The sequence below is a fragment of the Strigops habroptila genome, chromosome 15 (genome assembly GCF_004027225.2).
Source record: "Strigops habroptila isolate Jane chromosome 15, bStrHab1.2.pri, whole genome shotgun sequence".
Classification (NCBI taxonomy): Eukaryota; Metazoa; Chordata; class Aves; order Psittaciformes; family Psittacidae; genus Strigops; species Strigops habroptila.
The window spans coordinates 8,391,702-8,405,548 of NC_044291.2; the positions used below are offsets into that span (position 1 = coordinate 8,391,702).

General features: G+C 47.5%; 1 protein-coding gene across 1 annotated transcript in view; it reads right to left on the reverse strand.

The window, feature by feature from the left end:
• Positions 1-1,889: 1,889 nt before the first annotated feature.
• Positions 1,890-13,847, reverse strand: part of PAPPA (pappalysin 1) — a 179,660-nt gene continuing 167,702 nt past the window's right edge. The window contains exon 22 of the mRNA XM_030507396.1: positions 1,890-2,859. Coding sequence (XP_030363256.1) covers positions 2,752-2,859 — 108 coding nt within the window. The 3' untranslated portion in view covers positions 1,890-2,751. The remainder of the gene's footprint in view (positions 2,860-13,847) is intronic.

Here is a 13,847-nt window from a genome sequence, read left to right on the forward strand (position 1 = left end):
AAAACAAAAATCAAATAGCAGCATGGAAAGCCCATGGGAAAGGGAGTTGGGCCACCCCTGGACTGCAGGAGTGAAGCTGAGGCTTGAAGACTGTGCTGGCAAGAAGCCACCATCTCCCTTGAGCTTGAAGGACTCCAGCGAGCAGACGCTGGCCCTGACTGGGCAGAGGAGCTCAACAGGCCCTGAGTTCCTGGGAGCCCACAGCAGCAAGTGGCAATAATGTTTATACAGACCTGTCTCTCCTGGGCAATGTCTTAGGTGGGACAAGCAGACGGAACATCTCCTCCATGCTGAGCTGCATCACTGAGAAGGGGATTTTGGAAACCAAGCTGCCATCAGGATGCACACAAGACCTGAACTGAGGGTTCCTGCTAGGGTGAAACCCCGGTGGGGTGGAGGGGAGAGATCATGTCAAGATGCCTCATTGAAGACATGATGCATTTGCAGTCTGAAAGGTTGTGAGTTCTTCTGATGGGCTGGATGGCACATGAGTAAACTGCCAACATGAAACAGGAAGTCAAAGGGACCAGAAGGAAGGAACTTTTTCACAATTAACTTCCATTGTTAATGAGATGGCAAGGGGCAAAAGTGGACATTTTACCCGGGCCCAGTTTTTGTCACTGTTCTCCACTCTGGTGGACATTCAGCCTAATTCCATGAAGGAGCTCTGATCCCACCACACCTCCCTTTCCTGTGCATCCCTGCACCATGGGGCAGAGCCAACTGCACAGCTCCCACGGTCAAGCCTTCTCCAGGAATAACTAGGAGCTTCACAACAGAGCTCCTCACTTTCTTATGACAACCACCTCTCCAGGCCTCTACATTTTAGTCCTTGAGATTCATCTCTGGTTTATTCTGATGGAAACAACCCCAATAGTGGGTGGCAAGAGCCTGGCTCCTTACACCTACAGCTCTCTCAGTTTTCCATATCTAGTTCTCCTACACATTTTTACATTCACCTCCATGACCCCTCCCCTTACCCTTCTGCCTTGCTCCAGTGCCTAAATCTTCAATCAAGCAGGAGTAGGACAAAAATCTTCCCAACCTGTCTTTACCCAGTAGATGTGGTAGGGGGGTTGGAACTAGATGATATTTAAGGTCCCTTTCAACCCTAACCATTCTATGATTCTATGATTGTACAAGTCATAAAAGCCCCAAGGAATAGGAGACTTTTTTGGATGTGTGTTCTTCCTAGCAGAAGTCTGAAGCAGCAGAAAACAAGCTCAAGCCACACTGGAAAGGTCTCTCGGTTTCCCATGGGATGGGTTGTAGCAGCAGTGGCAGCACTAGATGCACTGGGCATCTCAGTGACTCAATGTGATGAACCCTATAATGAAATAAGTCTCCAAGGGGCACAACATGGATGAAGCTATATGATAGGGAAGTGTGAGGTCTGCTGCAGCTAATGCCCTTCCTTCTAGAAGATTACAAGCAGCTAAGCTCCTGGTCTTTCACAAGCGTCCAACCCACTGGCCTGGCAGCTGAATACTGACAAATATGGTCAAAATTCTAATACTGTCTCCTACAGTCCTTTCCCCACAGCATGTGCCTCTTCCTGCTCTTCCCCTCTCCTGAGAAAACAGGAGCATGAAGCGGTTGTTAGATACAGACCACCAGAAGAAGGAGGTGGAGGAGGTCTAGAGAACCACTTAGCTGGACGGAGACCAGAAAGCAGATTCCTTTGGCTGGCTGGTGTCCTGTTTTCTTGCCCCAATGCTGAGGAAGAGACCAGAGGGTTTGAAAGGCAGGTTGTAGGTAAGCTTTAAGGCAGACTGTTTGGTTGCATGGGGTTGTTTTTCACCCTGTCCTGACACAGTAAGGAAACTAGTTGTATGGGACATAGCAGCAGGAGTAGCAGCAGCAGACATGCTCAAATGACAAGTGCGGGCGCGAGTTACCCTCTCTGCTCCTCAGAAGCAATCATCCACCTTCCTCAATGCCAGTCCTTAGACTCCCCACTCCCTTACTCCACCATGGGACCACTTGCCCATCTCCACACAGAAACATCCCAGCAGCCCTGCAGGCTACAAGGGGGCTTTTTGTTGGCTTTTTGAGGGCAGGGGGAGAAGGAGGAGCTGTACAGAAAGGCCACTGCAGTCTGCTGAGCTCCCTGGCTGGAAGTAGCATTCCTGTGAGGAGCAGAAGCATCCCACATCTCGAGCTGGCTGGGCGTCTGGCAAGTCACTTGCCAAGAGGCACAGCCCTGTGGAGATCCCACCCCAATCTCAGTGCCCCGAGCATGCGATACCTTGGCATTCAGCATCAGAAAAGGCTCAGCTTGGAGTCATCCAAGAGCACAGCCTCTTCCATGAACGGTCAGAGTTGTGAGTGCTGGGGAGGGGAAAGTGTTTTCGCGTTGATCATCATCTCTCACTCTTTCTCTCTTTCTCTACTTATTTCTATAAATATGTGTACATAAATAGCTTGTTTCTCGCCTTGAATCTAAATATGAACTGTTCAAATTAGGTGGGCATTAACATGCTGTTTTGATACATGAAAAGTCTTCTCGACTTGACTCTTGGTTGGTTGTTTCTCGTCATCACTATTTAAGATATAGTTAATACATAAACCCCTACTTTTGAGTTCTCCTTGGACAAAAATTAAAGGCAGACTGGTTGAATTCTAAGGGTCCCTGGTGCAGAAATGCCATCCAGTTGAGCAGCTAAATGTTAAAAACGATACCAAAAGGGATGTGGTGTCTCTCCTAGCCTGCCTTGAGCAGTGTGGTCCTCCATTCCACGTCACTTGGCATTACCCAAGACTGAAGCCACGGAGGTCTTTCTGATTGTGCTCTTGGGCGTTGGGGTCCCGGCAAGCACATTCTCCTTGTAGGTCACAGGACATAGGGAAGGGAGTAACCTGGGGAAAGAAACCAAAGACATAAAGACATGAAGGAGGGAATACACCTGCAGCACCCTGGAGAACAAATGAGACCTCTGGAGTGGTATCTCCAGAGATCAGCTGCAGCCTTCAGCTATGTTATTTCTACAGCGATTTATTTTAGTGTTGAGCTGGTGGTGCATTGAGGCCCCAGGTAAGCTACCTGTCCATAAGAAAAGCTGCAAGAAGTGTAAAGAAGAACTCATGCAGTTACTGGTCAGCAGAATCTTCTTTAACAGTTCATATCAAGCACATGAATGTAGCTGGCTGGGAGATGTGTGCTTCTTGGGCAACTCAGGGCCTTTTAGGGGTACTTACCACAATGCTTGGATTCCATTACACCTCCAACCTCCTCTAAAAAGCTATCCTTACCTCAAAGGCTACAAACACTAAATGACAGCAAAGTTACAAACCCCTCATCTCCCATGGCCAACTCAAATGCTCACCAAACACTACAGCAGGTCCCAACTCCAGCTTCCTCATGCCACTTCTACCCAGCTTGGGGGTTTGTTGAACCTGGGCCATAATCTCCCCGCTGTAGGGTATCATTTTGCCCTATGGCTTGGGATGCTGCTTGGGTGCCAAGTCCGCCTATGCATTGAAGTATGAATGTTCTTGGTTTCAATTCCTCAGGAACTGAACCAAACAATCAGTGAACTGCATCAAGCACATCAGTGAAGCTCCAGTCCAGCAGAGACTTCTCTAAATACCTGTTGTGTTTTAAAGTCAAGAGATGCAGCTAATGGGCACTGAGGAATGGCAAAGGAATGCAAGCAAGAGACTTCTGCATGCATGATCTTCCACCTGTCTATGATCTCTCTGGAGTGAGAAGGAGCTGAAACAACAGCCTGCAGAGCCTGGCTAGTGGGGTTGATTTTGTCTTATTGCATCATAGCCTTTACATAAAGAAAAGGGGGTGGCAGTGGAACAGTGTCTCTCTTGCCCTGAAGTGAATTCCCAAGAAGTTCTCCCATTTGCACAGACTGAGCGGTGACCTCATTCCTCTCCTTTACACCCCTGCCAAGGCAGTGCCACAACCTGCTCCAATGTTCCCGGCAAGGGCTGCACGCGCGCGTTCCTTGGCTGTGCTGCTGCATGTTTGCTCTCTCTTTCACAAACACTTTTCTCCAGGCTATGAATCATGAGTCTCCCTGTTACCTACGTATCACCAACAGCACATCTAGGAATGTGGAGCTACCACTGTGCGTGAGCACAGAGCTGTCATTTCCACCTAGACCTTCTATACATGTCCCTGCACGTCCATCTCCAGCGTGCCTTTCTCCTGACGCACACAAGAACGGGATGTAGGGGTGTGGATCTTTATTTCACAACTGGGGAGCCTAAGGCAGGGACATGCTGACAGAGACATTAGATAGCCAATGTTCATCACAAAATTAGGATTTACAGAGCCTCCCCCCCTTGCTTTTGACTTCATTCCCAGAAGACCTGGCCCTCCAGGTAGAACAGGGTGATGACTCTTATTCAAGCCATGGCCTTGGCTACTTATGAGCTAAATAACCAACCAGTGAATGATTCGAATCTACAATTGTGCAAATGTGGAGGTTGCCAAGAGAAGAGATAGTCCAAAAAGTTAAAAGCAAATGAATTGAAATAATTGGAAACTGAAGAAGTTTATAAACTGCAGAAAACAATAGTAGCTTAAGGGTCACTTCATCCAACAGCAGCCAGCCAGAGCAAGACCGTCTCATATCACAGTGTTATGAATATTCTTAGATAGGAAAACAGAGAAGTCTGCAAACAATGGGGCTTGGGGAGGAGGCTGAGGAGGGATTGTTTAGTGACTGAATTAAAATGTTGAAAGGAGAAAAGAAAAGATACATGAAGAAAACATTGACTTTTTCTGTTCAATGTAGAAAGAAACATTTTGGTTTAGATTATCTGCTACAGTTCAGGTTTGACTTTTCCCTCCAAGACATACCAATAAAGAAGACTATTTCAGAGCAAAAATTGTCTTGAAATAAAAACTTATTTCAATTAGAAAATGCTCAAACATAACCATTTATGTAAGTCTGGAGTTTTCCCCGTTTTTATTTTTTATCCTGAATCATTCAGTTCAATCTGGATTTGGCAATGATTTTTGACTTAAAAAATCCTCTTTTTTGTACAACGAAGCTACTGGTTGGAGGAGAAAGTTGGGAACCTGCTTCTTTCATTTGTTTTGATCAGGCTTTTTCTTCTTTCTGGCCTGGACTCACCGTGTTTGTCTTCAACAGCCTAAAAAAGGCATTCAAAGCAGAGACAGGCTCACAGGGAAGGTGGATCTTGCATTGAGCACCAGACAACCACACACCCAGCTCAGGCAATATTCAGCAAGGTGGCTGAAATTAGCCATGACATCCTAATGCACTTTGCTGCTGTCCATGCACAAGTGGGCCAGTGAAATGTGTTGCAGGCATGGAGATCCCAGAAATGCTGAGACATTTCACTCATGGGAACATCAGAGTCAAGAGGGAAAGCCCTGCATGGCTGCATCACCAAACTACGAGCTCACACTCCCCAAACTTACCCTGTGGGCTGTGCTGAAATAGTGGCCTTAGAAACCCGAACTGGCATGAGTTTGATGTTGCCTTGAAGTGATCTACCTTCTTCATCCTCTGTCCTCCCATTTCTCCTTGCAAGTCCCCCATTTTCCCCTTTTGATTTCTTACAGGTCACTGAAAAGTGTGTGCTCAGCACTGGAGCAACCAGAACAAAAGGTGCACATAAACCAGTACTACATTGCCACTACATTGCAGCCAGTTTCTGGTGAGAAGGAGCCACCAGAGAAGAAATGTCTTGCTGTGTGTTGTCCTCTAGAAACCCTCCGGTCTCCCAATAGTGACACGGACAGAAGAGCAGAAACTTTCTCTCTGGGGCATATGAGAGCAAACAGTTTCATGGCTCAGCAGCAGTTCACAGCAGTGGGTATCTCGAGTGTAAGAAAGAGGGTTCCTTCCTGATCAGATTAGCCTTATTCACTTTATGTCCCTTACAGAGCTTTTTTATGCAATCTGATTTTTACAGTGCTATTGTCCAGATAGATGAATTGTTTTGTCTTATGGCAGTGAGCTCCAGAGATCAGTTTTCTATTATGTGAAAAGGCAGAGATTTCTATGGGTAATGAGCACATCCACAGTCATATTAGACAAGAGAAAATTCTCCAAACACTTAGCAGTAATACAGGGTTTCCACTTTAAACAACATCTACAATACACGTTTGAGTTCCCCAGGGACCTGATTTCCACAGGTATTTAGGGCATCTAACCCCCACACAGCATCCACCAGGATTGCCACAAGTGCCCGATCGAGAGAAACCATAAAACCCCTTAGAAGAAGGAGTGTTTCTTGCCTTGGGCTCACATAGTGATAGCCCTCTGGAGTACAGAGCCATGAATAAAGCTGCTGGATGTGCTAGGAATAATAAATGCTAAACCTTTATCTGAATGATAGCCCATTTAGGTGTGGAGCCCAGATCTACATACTCCAAGAGGAAGTGCTTCTTTTCTTTTTAAATAGGTCTGTGAAAGCCCAACTCATTAACAGAATACATGACCCATATTGATATTTCCAGAGATACCCATTGTAAAGCCAGTATTAAAGAATTGACTCTTCTTCCTTCCTGCATTTCACCTACATCTATCTCCCCTCATTGAAAACCTGGCTACTATTTAGGAGAGCAGGGAGAAAAAGCTAAAAATTAAACTTAGAGCCTGTCTTGGCCATTGATGAAGTAATGCAGGATATTGCCTCCTCAGGCTAACTAAAATAGGTTGAAAAGGCAAAACTGAAGAACACAGCTCCAGATACTCGCATGTAACCCCTACACGCACACATATCTCCTGGAGATGATCCAGAACAGAGCTGTGGATCAACAGCACTCAGGGCAATATGGGTCACCTGAACCACACTGGACCACAGACCCATCTGTCTTCAACAGGCAACAGACACAATCTAAGTCATGTCTGTCACTGCAGGAGTGTGATGGAGCCTGAAGGAGCAATTGCAGCAGGTATAGGGTTGTGGCCTAGGCAGGACTAGCACAGACACCAGGGTGTGATGCATGGGAGATCTGAGACACCTCCACCTTGGCCAACACACCACCCATGCTGTGCAGTACAGGAACCCACACTTCCACTCTCCGCAAAGGAACGGGACCCCTAAGCATCTTCTCCAATGAGACCTTGGATAAAACCCAAGCTCCCCCTTGGAAACAGGGCTGCATTTGTCCTTGATGCCATGCTCCCAACTATGGGAGCAAAGACAGTAATACAAAAGACCAGTGCAGAACTAGGATCCAAGTCATGAACTGAGTGAGAGGCTACAAATCCTCACTACATTGCACCTATCTGAAGAGGCTGGTGACATCCCAAGGCAGATCCCAGCTGAGAAAGGCCAGTCTATAGGGAACTGGTGGGAATGTTGACAGGAGAAAGCCCAGACAGGTACAGGGAGGGATGGGAAACAGTCCTGCAAAGGGTTGTAGCTCTTCCCTCACAGAGGCTCATATCGGGCTGACCCCATCACAGCAGCACCAGGGCAGGCAGAATCAGGCCCAGGGTGGGTTGGAGGTGAGGGGGAAGAAGGGGAGGAGGGCTGCAAAGTGTTGGGAAACAGCCTGTTGTTAGATTTCAGGCCTGAAGTGTTTGCGAAATGTCCCAGACAAGCCTAACAGGGAACCTGAAGGCCCCGCTGCAGACAGAGGCACTGCGGGTGAGCGCGGCGTGCCGAGATAAGCGTGGCAGCCTGTGCCGAGTGCCGTAGCCCCACGCCTCCCAAGACCCTCCCTGCTCAAACACCGGGGAGTATTCTGTTCCCTGACAAGGCCCTTGTGGGACAAAAATGCATCTTGTGAGGGTCTTCTTGGTGGTTTTCGGTGCTGAGGTCACCAGGGCTGTTTGGAGATAATGGAACAAGAGTGAGCCCCCTTTTAACTCTGGGTGCTGGTATGCAGGTTCACACCTAGGGCACCGCTCTGGAGGGCCTGGGAAAGGCGAAGATGAAGCTCTCCTCTCCGTGCAGCACAAACAGTCTTGAAGGCTGGAACTTTAATTCACTGCCCTGCCATAAACCAGGCTTCCACCCATTGAAGCCAGCAAATGTAGTGGAACAAGACATAGCTCAGCTGAACCCAGCAGATACTCCTCTATCTCTATCGGGTGTAAATTGGGAGCAGCCTCACCAGAACTGGTGGAAGCAGGATGGCCCAAAGCCAGCAGGGATTCCCAGGAAAGCCCTGCCCGCACAGATCCCCGCATCCCTGGCTGCCCGCAGCGAGGGAGCCCGGGTGCCAAACCACACGGAGCTCAGTTGCTCAGCAATCAGCTGCGCTTCCTACCCTCGTGCTACTGATTGTGCAAACATGAATGTAATTACTCTAAATAATCACCAAAGATTTAATAGGAGCCAGACCACCCAGAGGCCAAAAAACTGGCGGTGGAGCAGGGAAGGTTTGTTTGCTGGTTCTTGTAACACTTGCTAATGAAGTGAGGTCGGATAGCAAAGCAAACACCCTCTACTAGCACATCCCCTGGGAATGCTGTATGTTGTGGGAAGCCCCATGTCCTTTGAAGCCAAGAATGTTCTCGCAGGATAGGCAACATGTGCTACTACCATCACTGCTTTTAATTTATCATCGCCTGGAAAGTCTCCCTGAACAATTATGAAACCAATAGCTTTGAGCCCCAAAATAAGCTCCCATCCCAACCAACCATGACTGAAAACACTCCTCACATGGCAAACAGCTAGCCACTGAGGCTACAACCAGCAGCTCATGGGGAATTGAGTTCATCCACAGGCCTGGGTGAACCAGCGTGCTTGGAGCATGCGAAGCAGTGCTTCCAGAGGCATGAAGCAACACCCCACATTGCATCCTTCCTTCCTCTGTGCTCACCCACCATTCATTGTATCTCGCCAGCTAATTATAGAGCTGACAAACACACCCAGCTGGGGACATTCAAGTTGTTGGGAGCAGCATCGTGGCAGGATCATTAATTCTTCTGGATAAGCAGAATTTCCTCAGCCAAGGTAGTCACTTAGGCTGGTAATTGCACCAACTGCCTCAAAATCATGTTCTGCCAATGGAGCAAGATCTGAGATTCCCTAAGACAGGCCTGTGTGGCGGTTAGAAAACTGGGAAAAGGTGCTTATATCTCCAAAATACCAAGAAGTGGTTATTTCTGTTCTTGGGATAGGAGTGCAGCAGACCCCCCTTTCTGAGGAGACAGGGGCAGTCTTGGGAAATCCCTGCTGGAGCCAGCAGCAGCCCCTTAGTTCAAAGCTCCTTTCTTTAGGCCTTGAATTCTCGGCCATAAAGTCTCTGAAGAGGTTTTGATAACTTGCCTATCTTTTAGATAAGCAAAGCTTTGGATGAATCCCACACGGTCCTCTATCTGCCGCAAGTCCTCATTTGTTTTCCGCTGAGGCACTTGCTGGTTTTCTTCTCCAAGGTGTTGGACAGAAATGTCAAGAGGCTGAAGGGGTGGGATGATTTTTCTTTCTCTTTTCTAAGTGCTATGGGGCAAAGCAGTTGAGGGAAAACCTGAGTGATAACTGACTGAGACAGGTTTTTCTCACGGGAGCTGTAGGTTTACCCCTTACATGACGAAAAGGGAAGGCAGAGAGGAAAGACAAATGAAAGTTCATCTTTCCAAATGGTTTAAGATGGTGGGATTTTAAACCAGTAAAATTCTTGGTTTTAAATCTGCAGGGATCAGGCTGCAGGGTCTTTAAGCAAATCTGTGATCCAAGCCCGAACAACATACATAAGCAGGGCCTAAAGAGAGACATTTCCATTTCTGCAAGGCTTTTCTAGACAGCTTTGCCCAGGGAAAACTTGTAAAAGGGAAGGGGAAGAGAAAAGAAGTGAAGGAGAACAGTGACTGGAGAGATTTCCTGAGATGAATCAGAAAGAAATAGCCACAGCCTGTCTCCCTGCAACCACACAGCCCAGGAGCTCCTTGCAGGCAGCCGCCAGCCCAGAGACAGCCAGTTATGCCCAAGTTATTTATTTTTTCCACTTTAGCAGTGTCACGTACTTGATGTTTTAAAAAATAGTATCTTCTTTTATCTGTGGCAGGACACAAAGCAAGAAGCAGCTTCCTAGAGCAGCCAGGCAGAAGGGAGCTGGCAACCTGTGCTGGGTCAGGAGGGTAGGAAGATTAAAAGGAGATGGGATTTTGCTTTGTCCTTCACGGAAGACTTTATCCCCTCCAGATACACAACAGAAGCTTTCTCTCCCTTGGAGGCTGGCCGGCAATGGCCTTCCTGTCTCTCAAAGCTGCTCCTGGGTCATGCACAGGGCAAGCTGTGAGCAGCGCAGCCCAGTCCCCTGCCCCAACTTCAAACCCAGACACCGGCCCCATGCTTCCCACCTGCCCCATGAGGCACTGCATGACCCATGTCCCTGCTTCCTTAGGTGGCATTTGTCCCTGTGCCAGCCCTGGCTCCCCTCCCGCTGCAGGGGGATGCTGATCAATTAGCGCCCAGCAAATAATTAAGCTGATGAATGTCTCTTTTTCCCACTTGCTGACTGCGATTGCCTCCAATTTATGCCTAGAATATAAGTGAATTTATTCACTGCCATTTGTAGCATTCAAAAGAGGGCTTTAATGATTTCTTTTAAGCTCCCTAGCCCGATTGTGAATAGCACAGGGCAAATACTCATTATTCCCTATCTAAGCAGCAGCGCTGATTAGTCGGTGGTTGGTCAGATAAGTCACACCGCCCTGTTCCCCTCTCGCTGCAGAAATGCACAAGGTCATTTGCTGCTAATGCTCAAATCCAAAGGGAAAACATGGCCTAAGCAACTGCCTCATGGAAGTCCCTCGTGCATTTTCAGGGCAACAAAACAGGAGCGTGCAAAATCTCACATGAAATAAGAGGGCTCAGAATGAAAGTGAATATGGGTTGAATAATTTTACTTTCACGCAGCCTGGTTCACAGCATTGTGTGCAGCTGAAAGTGCGTTTGGGAGGGTGGTGGGATTGCAGTGAAACTTAGTCTTGACAGTTCACGGACATTAAAGATCTGAAACCAGCTTTTACTTGACTGTTAACTCCTGAATCTTCACATGATGCAATGTTAATCTTCAGCCCTTTCCTAAAATAATGTGCGGAGTTGCTATGTTCTGTTTAAATGTGAACCATGTGTCACCTCAGCAATGGCTGCAACGGTGAAAAGATGATAAATCTCAAGCTTGTAAAATGTCCTGTGACATTTTGGGAGAAAAACAGGTGTTGCATAAATGTTAGACATTTATGGGTAAACTTGCAGGGGCTTTAAAAGACTGACACATCTGCCACATAGTATGTAACCCTGAAAGGAAAGGAGCAAAGCAGGCTCTTTCATGTGTCTCGCTCTTTCTACAACCGAATGAAAATACATCCTCATCTGGTATTGGAATTAAGAGAGCTGAACTCGCCCCTCCCTACGTCTCCTCCAGGTTTTTGGCTTTTACACCCAATGTGTATTTTAAAACTGTGCCTTTTTAAGTAGGTGGCAAACTGTGCTGGAAGGATTTGGTATGCGGAGTATTTTTATTCAGCTCCCTTTTCTCTCACCTTTCATTGTTTTTCCCTTTGGAATATCTCCTGTAACACTCCACTCATAAACCTCTTCAAAGGGAGGGCTGTATTTGAACAGCCTGGCCTGAAATCTGGTCTCAGTCAAAGGCCTCAGACGGGAAAATCACTCGCAGAGCCGAGCCCCAGAGCTGCTGCCGCAGGTGGCGGCAGCCGCTTTGCAGGCAGAGAGGTGCTGCCTCTTCGGCTCCGACCCTGCTTGGGTTATTATTCCCCTCTTTACCCTATAAATGTAATAAACTGGGACTTAGCATCTTGTTTTTGGCATGGAAGGTCTGAGGAGAAGGTGGTTTTCTCGCTCCTCTCGGCCGCTTTGTTCAGCTCCTGGGATGTTGTTGGTGTTTTGGGAGAGAGATTTGGGAAGTTGAATGCATGCCAAGGAAGCGATGGGCCCTGTGGTTCAGCCCTCAACCCATGTGATCTCTAGGATGGGTGTTTCTAAAGGATGAACTAGGGTAACTGCAATTCCCCTGGTCACAAGGATACACAGCTCCCAGTGAAGTCAGAGGAAGAAGACTTAAGACTTACCTCCAAAACCTCCCTCTCTATGAGGAAATCCATCAGATGTGTGACCAGCTGCCTGTCTCTGAACCACTTGCCCTTTGCACTGGGCAGTTTTAGCACAGAAACCAGTAACCAAGTGGGCCACAAAGTGCTTTCCCCCTCTTGGGTGGTCACTTGGTTTCTGGGTGGCAGTGAAGCAGGCAGGTATTTTGAGAGTGACTCGCCTGGCTGGTAAGTGCTCACAACTCTGTACAGATCCCACTCTGTCTCAATTCCCTGCCCAGCAATAAATTATCCCAAACCTTAATCCTACCCCTCTCCTCATCAATTCGCCACTCACATCCCTTGTGTTTCAGTCCCATCCCCACCCCGACAATACATTGTGCCCTTAGCTCCTGTCTTGATGGGGCTGGTTTGGGTCAGTCCCATCCCAGCCACCTCAGTTCCATTCCTCTGGCACCTCTTGGGATTTTTCATCTTCAAGCCTGGAGGCAGTGAGATAAAGTTTCCCAGGCAGGCTGTTGTTGGAGGAGAAGACCTACGCCATGCTGAGCTACCGGGCACTTCCAGCTCTGCCCTCCTAGTTGGTGGGCCTATCAGGTCAGTGAGCAAGCTGAGCTTGCCCTTGGGCTGCTCCTCCCAAGGAGGTGGAAAAGCAGCCAGAGATGGGAATCTCTTCTTGGAGATGACACTGAAGACAATTTGCTGCCTGTCACGCCGCTCATCTCTGCAGCGGTGGATTCAGCAGGGAGCCCTCTACAGCATCTCCATGCCCTACTCCGTCCTTGGGGAACAGAGAAGTTCACCTGCCTCTGCTCCCCTCCCAGCATGTGGCTCGCAAAAGAACCACAGCAATACAGTGGAAATTTGTCCAAAAAGGCACATTTAGGAACACTACTTCTTCCCCAGTGGAGAAATGAACTCCTTCCACTTGCCAAGACATGTCCACTTCCCTTTCCCAGATGGGCCAGAGGTAGCCCACAAAGCTCTACGGGTAAGAGATCTTTGGTGGAACCACGGAAAAGAAGCTTCTGGCCAAAGCTGTCTTAGAAAGGACTGTTCCCTGCAGAGAGGTCTTCACTCCCACAGCTGTGGTAGAGAGGATCTTCTTCCTCAGATGAATGAAATGAATGATGTCTGCTGAGCCCAAGCTCCCTCAAGTTTTGGAATTTTATCCACATATATCAGATACTTAACATAGCTGGATTGTTACTCTGATCTACACTCAAGTCTTGAAGACAAGGTAAAAATCTCACATGACAGAAGCTAAAATTTTCTTTCCTTTCTTTAGGAAACAAGTTTAAAATCTATCCTGGTTAGAAACACATGAAATGTTGAACTGCTTCAGACTACAGTTTCCATTGCTTCAGTCACTGTCTCTAACAGTAGGCAGAAGTGGGTGTTAAAGAAGCACAAAAGCATAGGATATATAGAGGGATCCTTCCCTAGGACCAAGCAGTCAATGATTTAGATATTCCTGAGCTAGAAACTGCATCCAGATCACAGTTTTTAATGGCAACTGAAGGAGGTAACCTTCACGAATATTCTTGTTCTTTTTTTGATTTCAAATTTATTTTTGTTCTTAGTAACTCAGTGGCAATGCGTCCCATCATTCAAATACACATTGTGCAAATAAGAAATTTCTTTCATTTGCTTAGATCCTGCTTCCAGGTATTGCCAGCTCACCCCCTCATTGCTACCCCCTCATTGCCATGTGATAAGAAACAGTGGGTTTTATTTTCCTCCCTGCATTAAATAATGTTTTTATGAATCTCTGCTATTCACCATGCCCACTGTCTCTTCTGAAAGGGCAGCAGGTCCTGGTCTATGTGGTCTCTGTTTGTGCAGAAGATATTTCACATCTCTACTCAGCCCTGCTGCTCT